This window comes from Oncorhynchus nerka, linkage group LG15 (assembly GCF_034236695.1).
Source record: "Oncorhynchus nerka isolate Pitt River linkage group LG15, Oner_Uvic_2.0, whole genome shotgun sequence".
In the NCBI taxonomy this organism is placed as follows: Eukaryota; Metazoa; Chordata; class Actinopteri; order Salmoniformes; family Salmonidae; genus Oncorhynchus; species Oncorhynchus nerka.
Window position 1 is genome coordinate 95,217,891 of NC_088410.1, and position 14,729 is coordinate 95,232,619.

Consider the following 14,729-nt stretch of genomic DNA (forward strand, 5'->3'; position numbering starts at 1 on the left):
AAATACAAACTCTCTCTGAGTTTCAGTGATTTAGTGTTGGTATAACTCTAAGGAACAACTCTATTTCCTTGTCCTGTCTCACTGTGTCTTGTATCTTGCCTTGTCTGCGTCGTGTCATGTCTTGTCTGTGTCTAGACGGAGGCTGTTGAGAAGAGGAGTCTGCGTCTGTGTGTGACCTTCCTGGAGGAGATTGCCAAACAGACCAGCTCTGTCATCTTAGAGATCTGTAGCGAACAGTGCAACCTCAATGACCAGGTGTGTGTGTGTGTGTGTGTTCGAGATATGCAACCTCAATGACCAGGTGTGTGTGTGTGTTCGAGATATGCAACCTCAATGACCAGGTGTGTGTGTGTGTTCGAGATATGCAACCTCAATGACCAGGTGTGTGTGTGTGTGTGTGTGTGTGTGTGTGTGTGTCGAGATATGCAACCTCTATGACCAGGTGTGTGTGTGTGAGATATGCAACCTCGATGACCAGGTGTGTGTGTGTGTGTGTGTGTGTGTGTGTGTGTGTGTGAGATATGCAACCTCGATGACCAGGTGTGTGTGTGTGTGTGTGTGAGATATGCAACTTCGATGACCAGGTGTGTGTGTGTGTGTGTGTGTGTGTGTGTGTGTGTGAGATATGCAACCTCGATGACCAGGTGTGTGTGTGTGTTCGAGATATGCAACCTCTATGACCAGGTGTGTGTGTGTGAGATATGCAACCTCGATGACCAGGTGTGTGTGTGTGTGTGTGTGTGTGTGTGTGAGATATGCAACCTCGATGACCAGGTGTGTGTGTGTGTGTGTGTGTGAGATATGCAACCTCGATGACCAGGTGTGTGTGTGTGTGTTTGTGTGTGTGTTCGAGATATGCAACCTCAATGACCAGGTGTGTGTGTGTGTGTGTGTGTGTGTGAGATATGCAACCTCGATGACCAGGTGTGTGTGTGTGTGTGTGTGTGAGATATGCAACCTCGATGACCAGGTGTGTGTGTGTGTGTGTGTGTGTGAGATATGCAACCTCGATGACCAGGTGTGTGTGTGTGTGAGATATGCAACCTCGATGACCAGGAATCTGGGGGAAGTGCACAACTAATTAACTATAAGACTGATGCAGTCAATCGACAGTATTTTTAAATGATATTTATAACACTCCTGTAGTCACTACAGACGCCATATAAAGATACTAAACAAAATGGATCTGGGAGACTGTTCAATGGTCATTTCAATTCTAGATATTTAGCCATTGACAAAAACAAATCCCAGGTTGTAGCTTTAATGTAGCTTTAATGTAGCTTTAATGTAGCTTTAATGTAGCCAGTTGGGCGACTGGAGACCAAGGATGACTCTGAGGAAGGTGAAATGATGTTATGACAAAGTGTTGTTTTTCTCTCTGGTGGAAAACATTGTGAGTTTATTTTAATTTAGACTCCTGACGTGCTGAAGTATAGCAGACGAAGGTAAAGTCACAATGCAATGTAGAATACGCTTTAATGGAAAATGTGTATTCACTGTGGTCCTCTTGATCATGTTTCCTATTAGCTGTTGCCCAAACACTGTGGCCAGACCATAAGTGCAGCTCGCAATAAGAAGCAGAAGAAACAGACGCCGAAAAAAGGAGACGTGCAGAAAGAGAAACCTGGAACAGAGAGTCAGAGGAAGGATCGTGCCATCGTCACCAAGTCAGTGCTCTATACCCTTCCTCCCTGTTCCTCCATTCAAATCTAAATGTTATTTTCACTGTGCTTCATAAACAACAGGTGTAGACTAACAGTGAAATGCTTCATAAACAACAGGTGTAGACTAACAGTGAAATGCTTCATAAACAACAGGTGTAGACTAACAGTGAAATGCTTCATAAACAACAGGTGTAGACTAACAGTGAAATACTTCATAAACAACAGGTGTAGACTAACAGTGAAATACTTCATAAACAACAGGTGTAGACTAACAGTGAAATGCTTCATAAACAACAGGTGTAGACTAACAGTGAAATACTTCATAAACAACAGGTGTAGACTAACAGTGAAATGCTTCATAAACAACAGGTGTAGACTAACAGTGAAATGCTTCATAAACAACAGGTGTAGACTAACAGTGAAATGCTTCATAAACAAATCAAATCAAATTTATTTATTTATATAGCCCTTCGTACATCAGCTGATATCTCAAAGTGCTGTACAGAAACCCAGCCTAAAACCCCAAACAGCAAACAATGCAGGTGTAAAAGCACGGTGGCTAGGAAAAACTCCCTAGAAAGGCCAAAACCTAGGAAGAAACCTAGAGAGGAACCAGGCTATGTGGGGTGGCCAGTCCTCTTCTGGCTGTGCCGGGTAGAGATTATAACAGAACATGACCAAGATGTTCAAATGTTCATAAATGACCAGCATGGTCGAATAATAATAAGGCAGAACAGTTGAAACTGGAGCAGCAGCACAGTCAGGTGGACTGGGGACAGCAAGGAGTCATCATGTCAGGTAGTCCTGGGGCACGGTCCTAGGGCTCAGGTCCTCCGAGAGAGAGAAAGAAAGAGAGAATTAGAGAGAGCATATGTGGGGTGGCCAGTCCTCTTCTGGCTGTGCCGGGTGGAGATTATAACAGAACGTGGCCAAGATGTTCAAATGTTCATAAATGACCAGCATGGTTGAATAATAGTAAGGCAGAACAGTTGAAACTGGAGCAGCAGCATGGCCAGGTGGACTGGGGACAGCAAGGAGTCATCATGTCAGGTAGTCCTGGGACATGGTCCTAGGGCCCAGGCCAGTTGAAACTGGAGCAGCAGCATGGCCAGGTGGACTGGGGACAGCAAGGAGTCATCATGTCAGGTAGTCCTGGGGCATGGTCCTAGGGCTCAGGTCCTCCGAGAGAGAGAAAGAAAGAGAGAAGGAGAGAATTAGAGAACGCACACTTAGATTCACACAGGACACCGAATAGGACAGGAGAAGTACTCCAGATATAACAAACTGACCCTAGCCCCCCGACACATAAACTAATGCAGCATAAATACTGGAGGCTGAGACAGGAGGGGTCAGGAGACACTGTGGCCCCATCCGAGGACACCCCCGGACAGGGCCAAACAGGAACGATATAACCCCACCCACTTTGCCAAAGCACAGCCCCCACACCACTAGAGGGATATCTTCAACCACCAACTTACCATCCTGAGACAAGGCCGAGTATAGCCCACAAAGATCTCCGCCACAGCACAACCCAAGGGGGCGCCAACCCAGACAGGCCGACCACAACAGTGAATCAACCCACCCAGGTGACGCACCCCCCAGGGACGGCATGAGAGAGCCCCGGTAAGCCAGTGACTCAGCCCCGTAACAGGGTAGAGGCAGAGAATCCCAGTGGAAAGAGGGGAATCGGCCAGGCAGAGACAGCAAGGGCGGTTCGTTGCTCCAGAGCCTTTCCGTTCACCTTCCCACTCCTGGGCCAGACTACACTCAATCATATGACCCACTGAAGAGATGAGTCTTCAGTAAAGACTTAAAGGTTGAGACCGAGTTTGCGTCTCTGACATGGGTAGGCAGACCGTTCCATAAAAATGGAGCTCTATAGGAGAAAGCCCTGCCTCCAGCTGTTTGCTTAGAAATTCTAGGGACAATTAGGAGGCCTGCGTCTTGTGACCGTAGCGTACGTGTAGGTATGTACGGCAGGACCAAATCAGAGAGATAGGTAGGAGCAAGCCCATGTAATGCTTTGTAGGTTAGCAGTAAAACCTTGAAATCAGCCCTTGCTTTGACAGGAAGCCAGTGTAGAGAGGCTAGCACTGGAGTAATATGATCAAATTTTTTGGTTCTAGTCAGGATTCTAGCAGCCGTATTCAGCACTAACTGAAGTTTATTTAGTGCTTTATCCGGGTAGCCGGAAAATAGAGCATTGCAGTAGTCTAACCTAGAAGTGACAAAAGCATGGATTAATTTTTCTGCATCATTTTTGGACAGAAAGTTTCTGATTTTTGCAATGTTACGTAGATGGAAAAAAGCTGTCCTCGAAATGGTCTTGATATGTTCTTCAAAAGAGAGATCAGGGTCCAGAGTAACGCCGAGGTCCTTCACAGTTTTATTTGAGACGACTGTACAACCATTAAGATTAATTGTCAGATTCAACAGAAGATCTCTTTGTTTCTTGGGACCTAGAACAAGCATCTCTGTTTTGTCCGAGTTTAATAGTAGAAAGTTTGCAGCCATCCACTTCCTTATGTCTGAAACACATGCTTCTAGCGAGGGCAATTTTGGGGCTTCACCATGTTTCATTGAAATGTACAGCTGTGTGTCATCCGCATAGCAGTGAAAGTTTACATTATGTTTTCGAATAACATCCCCAAGAGGTAAAATATATAGTGAAAACAATAGTGGTCCTAAAACAGAACCTTGAGGTGTAGACTAACAGTGAAATGCTTCATAAACAACAGGTGTAGACTAACAGTGAAATGCTTCATAAACAACAGGTGTAGACTAACAGTGAAATGCTTCATAAACAACAGGTGTAGACTAACAGTGAAATGCTTCATAAACAACAGTAGACTAACAGTGAAATGCTTCATAAACAACAGGTGTAGACTAACAGTGAAATGCTTCATAAACAACAGGTGTAGACTAACAGTGAAATGCTTCATAAACAACAGGTGTAGACTAACAGTGAAATGCTTCATAAACAACAGGTGTAGACTAACAGTGAAATGCTTCATAAACAACAGGTGTAGACTAACAGTGAAATGCTTCATAAACAACAGGTGTAGACTAACAGTGAAATGCTTCATAAACAACAGGTGTAGACTAACAGTGAAATGCTTCATAAACAACAGGTGTAGACTAACAGTGAAATGCTTCATAAACAACAGGTGTAGACTAACAGTGAAATGCTTCATAAACAACAGGTGTAGACTAACAGTGAAATGCTTCATAAACAACAGGTGTAGACTAACAGTGAAATGCTTCATAAACAACAGGTGTAGACTAACAGTGAAATGCTTCATAAACAACAGGTGTAGACTAACAGTGAAATGCTTCATAAACAACAGGTGTAGACTAACAGTGAAATGCTTCATAAACAACAGGTGTAGACTAACAGTGAAATGCTTCATAAACAACAGGTGTAGACTAACGGTGAAATGCTTCATAAACAACAGGTGTAGACTAACAGTGAAATGCTTCATAAACAACAGGTGTAGACTAACGGTGAAATGCTTCATAAACAACAGGTGTAGACTAACGGTGAAATGCTTCATAAACAACAGGTGTAGACTAACGGTGAAATGCTTCATAAACAACAGGTGTAGACTAACGGTGAAATGCTTCATAAACAACAGGTGTAGACTAACGGTGAAATGCTTCATAAACAACAGGTGTAGACTAACGGTGAAATGCTTCATAAACAACAGGTGTAGACTAACGGTGAAATGCTTCATAAACAACAGGTGTAGACTAACGGTGAAATGCTTCATAAACAACAGGTGTAGACTAACGGTGAAATGCTTCATAAACAACAGGTGTAGACTAACGGTGAAATGCTTCATAAACAACAGGTGTAGACTAACAGTGAAATACTTCATAAACAACAGGTGTAGACTAACGGTGAAATGCTTCATAAACAACAGGTGTAGACTAACGGTGAAATGCTTCATAAACAACAGGTGTAGACTAACGGTGAAATGCTGACTTCCCAACAATACAGAGAGAAAATAATAGACATACATTTACATTTAAGTCATTTAGCAGACGCTCTTATCCAGAGCGACTTACACATTGGTGCTTTCACCTTATGACATCCAGTGGAACAGCCACTTTACAATAGTGCATCTAGGTCTTTTAAGGGGGGGGGGAGGGGGGTGAGAAGGATTACTTTATCCTATCCTAGGTATTCCTTAAAGAGGTGGGGTTTCAGGTGTCTCCGGAAGGTGGTGATTGACTCCGCTGTCCTGGCGTCGTGAGGGAGTTTGTTCCACCATTGGGGGGCCAGAGCAGCGAACAGTTTTGACTGGGCTGAGCGGGAACTGTACTTCCTCAGTGGTAGGGAGGCGAGCAGGCCAGAGGTGGATGAACGCAGTGCCCTTGTTTGGGTGTAGGGCCTGATCAGAGCCTGGAGGTACTGAGGTGCCGTTCCCCTCACAGCTCCGTAGGCAAGCACCATGGTCTTGTAGCGGATGCGAGCTTCAACTGGAAGCCAGTGGAGAGAGCGGAGGAGCGGGGTGACGTGAGAGAACTTGGGAAGGTTGAACACCAGACGGGCAGCGGCGTTCTGGATGAGTTGTAGGGGTTTAATGGCACAGGCAGGGAGCCCAGCCAACAGCGAGTTGCAGTAATCCAGACGGGAGATGACAAGTGCCTGGATTAGGACCAGACAATAGACAATAAGAAACAATAACATGGGGTAACAAATCAAATCAAATGTATTTGTCACATACACATGGTTAGTAGATGTTAATGGTCACATGGTTAGCAGGTGTTAATGGTCACATGGTTAGCAGGTGTTAATGGTCACATGGTTAGCAGGTGTTAATGGTCACATGGTTAGCAGGTGTTAATGGTCACATGGTTAGCAGGTGTTAATGGTCACATGGTTATCAGGTGTTAATGGTCACATGGTTAGCAGGTGTTAATGGTCACATGGTTAGCAGGTGTTAATGGTCACATGGTTAGCAGGTGTTAATGGTCACATGGTTAGCAGGTGTTAATGGTCACATGGTTAGCAGGTGTTAATGGTCACATGGTTATCAGGTGTTAATGGTCACATGGTTAGCAGGTGTTAATGGTCACATGGTTAGTAGATGTTAATGGTCACATGGTTAGCAGGTGTTAATGGTCACATACACATGGTTAGTAGATGTTAATGGTCACATGGTTAGCAGGTGTTAATGGTCACATGGTTAGTAGATGTTAATGGTCACATACACATGGTTAGTAGTTGTTAATGGTCACATGGTTAGCAGGTGTTAATGGTCACATGGTTAGTAGATGTTATTGGTCACATGGTTAGCAGGTGTTAATGGTCACATACACATGGTTAGTAGATGTTATTGGTCACATACACATGGTTAGTAGATGTTATTGGTCACATACACATGGTTAGCAGATGTTATTGGTCACATGGTTAGTAGATGTTAATGCTCACATACACATGGTTAGTAGATGTTATTGGTCACATACACATGGTTAGCAGATGTTAATGGTCACATACACATGGTTAGCAGATGTTAATGGTCACATACACATGGTTAGCAGATGTTAATGGTCACATACACATGGTTAGCAGATGTTATTGGTCACATACACATGGTTAGCAGATGTTAATGGTCACATACACATGGTTAGTAGATGTTATTGGTCACATGGTTAGCAGATGTTATTGGTCACATACACATGGTTAGTAGATGTTAATGGTCACATACACATGGTTAGTAGATGTTATTGGTCACATGGTTAGTATATGTTATTGGTCACATGGTTAGCAGATGTTATTGGTCACATACACATGGTTAGTAGATGTTAATGGTCACATACACATTGGTTAGCAGGTGTTATTGGTCACATTGGTTAGCAGGTGTTATTGGTCACATTGGTTAGCAGGTGTTAATGGTCACATGGTTAGCAGGTGTTAATGGTCACATGGTTAGCAGGTGTTAATGGTCACATGGTTAGCAGATGTTAATGGTCACATACACATGGTTAGCAGATGTTAATGGTCACATACACATGGTTAGCAGATGGTAATGCGAGTGTAGCGAAATGCTTGTGCTTCTATTTCCGACAATGCAGTAATAACCAACGAGTAATCTAACCTAAACAATTCCAAAACTACTACCTTATACGCACAAGTGTAAAGGGATAAAGAATATGTACATATCGAGTACAGTATATACATATGAGATGAGTAATGTAGGGTATGTAAACAAAGTGGCATAGTTTTAAAGTAGCTAGTGATACATGTATTACATAAAGATGCAGTAGATGATATAGAGTACAGTATATAGAGTACAGCACTGAGTCCATGTGCAGGACTATGAGGTAATTGAGGTAGATATGTGCATATAGAGTCCATGTGCAGGACTATGAGGTAATTGAGGTAGATATGTGCATATAGAGTCCATGTGCAGGACTATGAGGTAATTGAGGTAGATATGTGCATACAGAGTCCATGTGCAGGACTATGAGGTAATTGAGGTAGATATGTGCATACGGAGTCCATGTGCAGGACTATGAGGTAATTGAGGTAGATATGTGCATACAGAGTCCATGTGCAGGACTATGAGGTAATTGAGGTAGATATGTGCATATAGAGTCCATGTGCAGGACTATGAGGTAATTGAGGTAGATATGTGCATATAGAGTCCATGTGCAGGACTATGAGGTAATTGAGGTAGATATGTGCATATGGGGATAAAGTGACAAGGCAACAGGATGTATTAATACACAGTAACAGTCGTGTATGTGACTATCATCCCCTCTGTTTTTTACACTGCTGCTACTCGCTGTTTATTAACTATGCATTGTCCCTTTACCCCTACCTACATGTACAAATGACCTCGACTAACCTGTACCCCCCACACATTGACTCGGCACTGGTACCCCCTGTATATAGTCTCATTACTAACTTGTACCCCCCACACACTGACTCGGCACTGGTACCCCCTGTATATAGCCTCGTTATTGTATTGTTATTTTTTAGTCCACCTGTCCCGTTTTATTCATCATTCTTTTCATCCATCCCTCTATTCATCCATCATTCTTTTCATTCATCCATTCATCCATCCCTCTATTCATCCATCATTCTTTTCATTCATCCATCCATCCCTCTATTCATTCATCATTCTTTTCATTCATCCATCATCCATCTATTCATCCATCATTCATCCATCCCTCTATTCATCCATCATTCTTTTCATTCATCCATTCATTCATCCATCCCTCTATTCATCCATCATTCTTTTCATTAATCCATCCATCCATCCCTCTATTCATTCATCATTCTTTTCATTCATCCATCCATCCATTCCTCTATTCATCCATCATTCTTTTCATTCATCCATCCATCCCTCTATTCATCCATCATTCTTTTCATTCATCCATTCTTCCATCCTTCCCTCTATTCATCCATCATTCTTTTCATTCATCCATCATTCTTTTCATTTATCCATCCCTCTATTCATCCATCATTCTTTTCATTCATCCATCCATCCCTCTATTCATCCATCATTCTTTTCATCCATCCATCCATCCATCCCTCTATTCATCCATCATTCTTTTCATCCATCCATCCATCCCTCTATTCATCCATCATTCATCCATTCATCCATCCATCCCTCTATTAATCCATCATTCTTTTCATTCATCCATCCATCCATCCCTCTATTCATCCATCATTCTTTTCATTCATCCATCCCTCTATTCATCCATCATTCTTTTCATTCATCCATCCATCCCTCCATTCATTCATCATTATTTTCATTCATCCATCCATCCATCCATCCCTCTATTCATCCATCATTCTTTTCATTCATCCATCATTCTTTTCATTCATCCATCCATCCTTCTATTCATCCATCATTCTTTTCATTCATCCATCCATCCATCCATCCATCCCTCTATTCATTCATCATTCTTTTCATTCATCCATCCATCCATCCCTCTATTCATCCATCATTCTTTTCATTCATCCATCCCTCTATTCATCCATCATTCTTTTCATTAATCCATCCATCCATCCCTCTATTCATCCATTATTCTTTTCATTCATCCATCCATCCATCCCTCTATTCATCCATCATTCTTTTCATTCATCCATCCATCCCTCTATTAATCCATCATTCTATTCATTCATCCATCCATCCATCATTCTTTTCATTCATCCATCCATCCCTCTATTCATTCATCATTATTTTCATTCATCCATCCATCCATCCCTCTATTCATCCATCATTCTTTTCATTCATCCATCCCTCTATTCATCCATCATTCTTTTCATCCATCCATCCCTCTATTAATCCATCATTCTTTTCATTCATCCATCCATCCCTCTATTCATTCATCATTATTTTCATTCATCCATCCATCCCTCTATTCATCCATCATTCTTTTCATTCATTCATCCATCCATCCATCCATCCCTCTATTCATCCATCATTCTTTTCATTCATCCATCCATCCCTCTATTCATCCATCATTCTTTTCATTCATCCATCCATCCCTCTATTCATTCATCATTCTTTTCATTCATCCATCCATCCCTCTATTCATCCATCATTCATCCATTCATCCATCCATCCCTCTATTCATCCATCATTCTTTTCATTCATCCATCCATCCCTCTATTCATTCATCATTATTTTCATTCATCCATCCATCCCTCTATTCATCCATCATTCTTTTCATCCATCCATCCCTCTATTAATCCATCATTCTTTTCATTCATCCATCCATCCCTCTATTCATCCATCATTCTTTTCATTCATTCATCCATCATTCTTTTCATTCATTCATCCATCCATCCCTCTATTCATTCATCATTCTTTTCATTCATCCATCCATCCCTCTATTCATCCATCATTCTTTTCATTCATCCATTCCTTCTTCACCCTACTCTTCCATTCCATTTGACCTCCATTCATCTCTCCTCCAAACCGAATAATGTTCAGTTAAATCACTCATTTCGGGAACTACCACCATGCAGCGAAAAGTCTCCTCTGACATTTTAAGTGTTTTGTCGATTGATTGGATATTTCATGGGTTTTCATTTTTAAAGAAAAGTAGACTAACAATTTCTAAAGTCTCATTTACATTTACCAATGTAACAGTATAACTTTAGACTGTCCCCTCGCCCATACCCGGGCGCGAACCAGGGACCCTCTGCACACATCAACAACAGTCACCCACGAAGCATCGTTACCCATCGCTCCACAAAAGCCGCGGCCCTTGCAGAGCACAGGGGGAACTACTACTTCAAGGTCTCAGAGAAAGTGACGTCACCGATTGAAACGCTATTTAGCGCGCACCACCGCTAACTAGCTAGCTATTTCACATCCGTTACACTCACCCCCCTTTTGACCTCCTCCTTTTCCTCAGCAACCAGTGATCCGGGTCAACAGCATCAATGTAACAGTATAACTTTAGACCGTCCCCTCGCCCATACCCGGGCGCAAACCAGGGACCCTCTGCACACATCATCAACAGTCACCCACGAAGCATCGTTACCCATCGCTCCACAAAAGCCGCTCTCTCTATTTAAGTTAACAAAATAATAAAGACATTGCGAATGACATATGTGGAATTAGTAAATGTACAAAAAGGTAGGATAAATAAATATGGGTTGTATTTACAATGGTGTTTGTTCTTCACTGGTTGCCCTTTTCTCGTGGCAACAGGTCACACATCTTGCTGCTGTGATGGCACACTGTGGTATTTGAGAGTTTATCAAAATTGGGTTTGTTTTCAAATTATTTGTGGGTCTGTGTGTCTCTCTGATCATACATTTGGCAGGAAGGTTAGGAAGTGCTGCTCAGTTTCCACCTCATTTTGCGTCCTTTCTCAACAGCAAGGCTATGCTCACTGAGTCTGTACATTGTCAAAGCTTTCCTTAATTTTGGGTCAGTCACAGTGGTCAGGTATTCTGCCGCTGTGTACTCTCTGTTTAGGGCCAAATAGCATTCTAGTTTGCTCAGTTTTTTTCTTAATTCTTTCCAATGTGTCAAGTAATTATATATATTTTTTTAAATTGTTTGTTTGGGCCTAATTGATTTGCTGTCCTATTTGTATGGCTCTGTGGGGTCTGTTTCTCTTTGAACAGAGCCCCAGGACCAGCTTGCTTAGGGGACTCTTCTCCAGGTTCATCTCTCTGTAGGTAATGGTTTTGTTATGGAAGATTTGGGAATTGCTTCCTTTTAGGTGGTTGTAGAATTTAACGTCTCTTTACTGGATCTTGATCATTAGTGGGTATCGGCCTCATTCTGCTCTGCATGCATTATTTGGTGTTTTACGTTGTACACTGAGGATGTTTTTGCAGAGACTCAATTTGGTGTTTGTCCCATTTTGTGAATTCTTGGTTGGTGAGCGGACCCCAGACCTCACAACCATAAAGGGAAATGGTTTCTATAACTGCTTCAAGTATTTTTAGCCAGATCCTAATTGGTATGTCGAATTTCTCTCTCTTTCTCTCTCTCTCGCTCTCTCTTTCTCTCTCCCTCTCTCTCCCTTTCTCTTTCTCTTCCAGTATGGACAAGCTGCATCTGACTCTGACTGAGCTGTGCTCCTCATTCAGTGGGAGCAGTGACTTCACAGTGTTCAACCACATCGTCACTCCTGCAGAGTTCCTCATATCTCACTTGGAGACACGCCTCACCAAGTACGCCACGCACCTTTTGCCTATAACATGATCTCTGTCTTAATATCTATTGCTTTATGATATTGGATGGTTAAATCCTTTTCTCCACCTAAATCTCAATTTCTCTGTTTAAGCAAAACATGAGACCGTTTATAATGCAGAGAAGATTTGTATTGTATTGTATTTTTATTTAACATTTATTTAACTAGGCACGTCAAGTGGAGAACAAATTCTTATTTACAATGACCTCCTGCAGAGACGGGCTGGGATTAAAAAATATAGGCCAAAATACATCACAACGAGAGAGACAACACTATATAAAGATAGACCTAAGACAACAACAACATGGTAGCAACACATGACAACACAGCATGGTAGCAAGGCAACATGACAACATGGTAGAAACACAACATGACAACAACATGGTAGCACCACAACAACAACATGGTAGCTGCACAACATGACAACAACATGGTAGCAACACAACAACAACATGGTAGCAACACAACATGACAACAACATGGTAGCAACACAACATGACAACAACATGGTAGCAACACAACATAACAACATGGTAGCAACACAACATGACAACAACATGGTAGCAACACAACATAACAACATGGTAGCAACACAACATGACAACAACATGGTAGCAACACAACATGACAACAACATGGTAGCAACACAACATGACAACAACATGGTAGCAACACAACATGACAACAACATGGTAGAAACACAACATGACAACAACATGGTAGAAACACAACATGACAACAACATGGTAGCACCACAACATGACAACAACATGGTAGCAACACAACATGACAACAACATGGTAGAAACACAACATGACAACAACATGGTAGCAACACAACATGACAACAACATGGTAGCAAGACAACTTTTTTTTTTTTTTTTTTCACCTTTATTTAACCAGGTAGGCTAGTTGAGAACAAGTTCTCATTTGCAACTGCGACCTGGCCAAGATAAAGCATAGCAGTGTGAGCAGACAACACAGAATTACACAAGGAGTAAACAATTAACAAGTCAATAACACAGTAGTAAAAAAAAAGGGGGAGTCTATATACATTGTGTGCAAAAAGGCATGAGGAGGTAGGCGAATAATTACAATTTTGCAGATTAACACTGGAGTGATAAATGATCAGATGGTCATGTACAGGTAGAGATAATGGTGTGCAAAAGAGCAGAAAATGAAATAAATAAAAACAGTATGGGGATGAGGTAGGTAAAAATGGGTGGGCTATTTGCCGATAGACTATGTACAGCTGCAGCGATCGGTTAGCTGCTCAGATAGCAGATGTTTAAAGTTGGTGAGGGAGATAAGTCTCCAACTTGAGCGATTTTTGCAATTCGTTCCAGTCACAGGCAGCAGAGAACTGGAATGAAAGGCGGCCAAATGAGGTGTTAGGCTTTAGGGATGACAACAACATGGTAGCAAGACAACATGACAACAACATGGTAGCAAGACAACATGATAACAACATGGTAGAAACACAACATGATTGAAGACCCAACATGACAACAACACGGTAGCAGCACATGACAACATGGTAGCAACACAACATGATAACAACATGGGTAGCAACACAACATGACAACATGGTAGCAACACAACATGACAACATGGTAGCAGCACAACATGACAACAACATGGTAGCAGCACAACATGACAACATGGTAGCAAGACAACATGACAACAACATGGGTAGCAAGACAACATGACAACAACATGGTAGCAAGACAACATGACAACAACATGGTAGCAACACAACATGACAACAACATGGTAGCAAGACAACATGACAACAACATGGTAGCAAGACAACATGACAACAACATGGTAGCACTACAACATGACAACAACACTGTAGCAACACAACATGACAACAACATGGTAGCAGCACAACATGACAACATGGTAGTAACACAACATGACAACAACATGGTAGCAAGACAACATGACAACAACATGGTAGCAGAACAACATGACAACAACACGGTAGCAACACAACATGACAACAACATGGTAGCAACACAACATGACAACAACATGGTAGCAAGATTATATGACAACAACATGGTAGCAGCACAACATGACAACAACATGGTAGCAGCACAACATGACAACAACATGGTAGCAAGACAACATGACAACAACATGGTAGCAAGACAACATGACAACAACATGGTAGCAGCAAAACATGACAACAACATGGTAGCAGCACAACATGACAACAACATGGTAGCAAGACAACATGACAACAACATGGTAGCAAGACAACTTGACAACATGGTAGCAAGACAACATGACAACAACATGGTAGCAAGACAACTTGACAACAACATGGTAGCAAGACAACATGACAACAACATGGTAGCAGGACAACATGACAACAACA

The 14,729-nt window shown here is 41.9% G+C and overlaps 1 protein-coding gene across 1 annotated transcript in view; it reads left to right on the forward strand.

The window, feature by feature from the left end:
* nckap1l (NCK associated protein 1 like) overlaps nt 1-14,729 on the forward strand; it is a 60,276-nt gene that overhangs the window by 27,400 nt on the left and 18,147 nt on the right. The window contains exons 18-20 of the mRNA XM_065002071.1: nt 136-255; nt 1,528-1,667; nt 12,193-12,324. Of these exons, the coding sequence (XP_064858143.1) occupies nt 136-255; nt 1,528-1,667; nt 12,193-12,324 (392 nt within the window). The remainder of the gene's footprint in view (nt 1-135; nt 256-1,527; nt 1,668-12,192; nt 12,325-14,729) is intronic.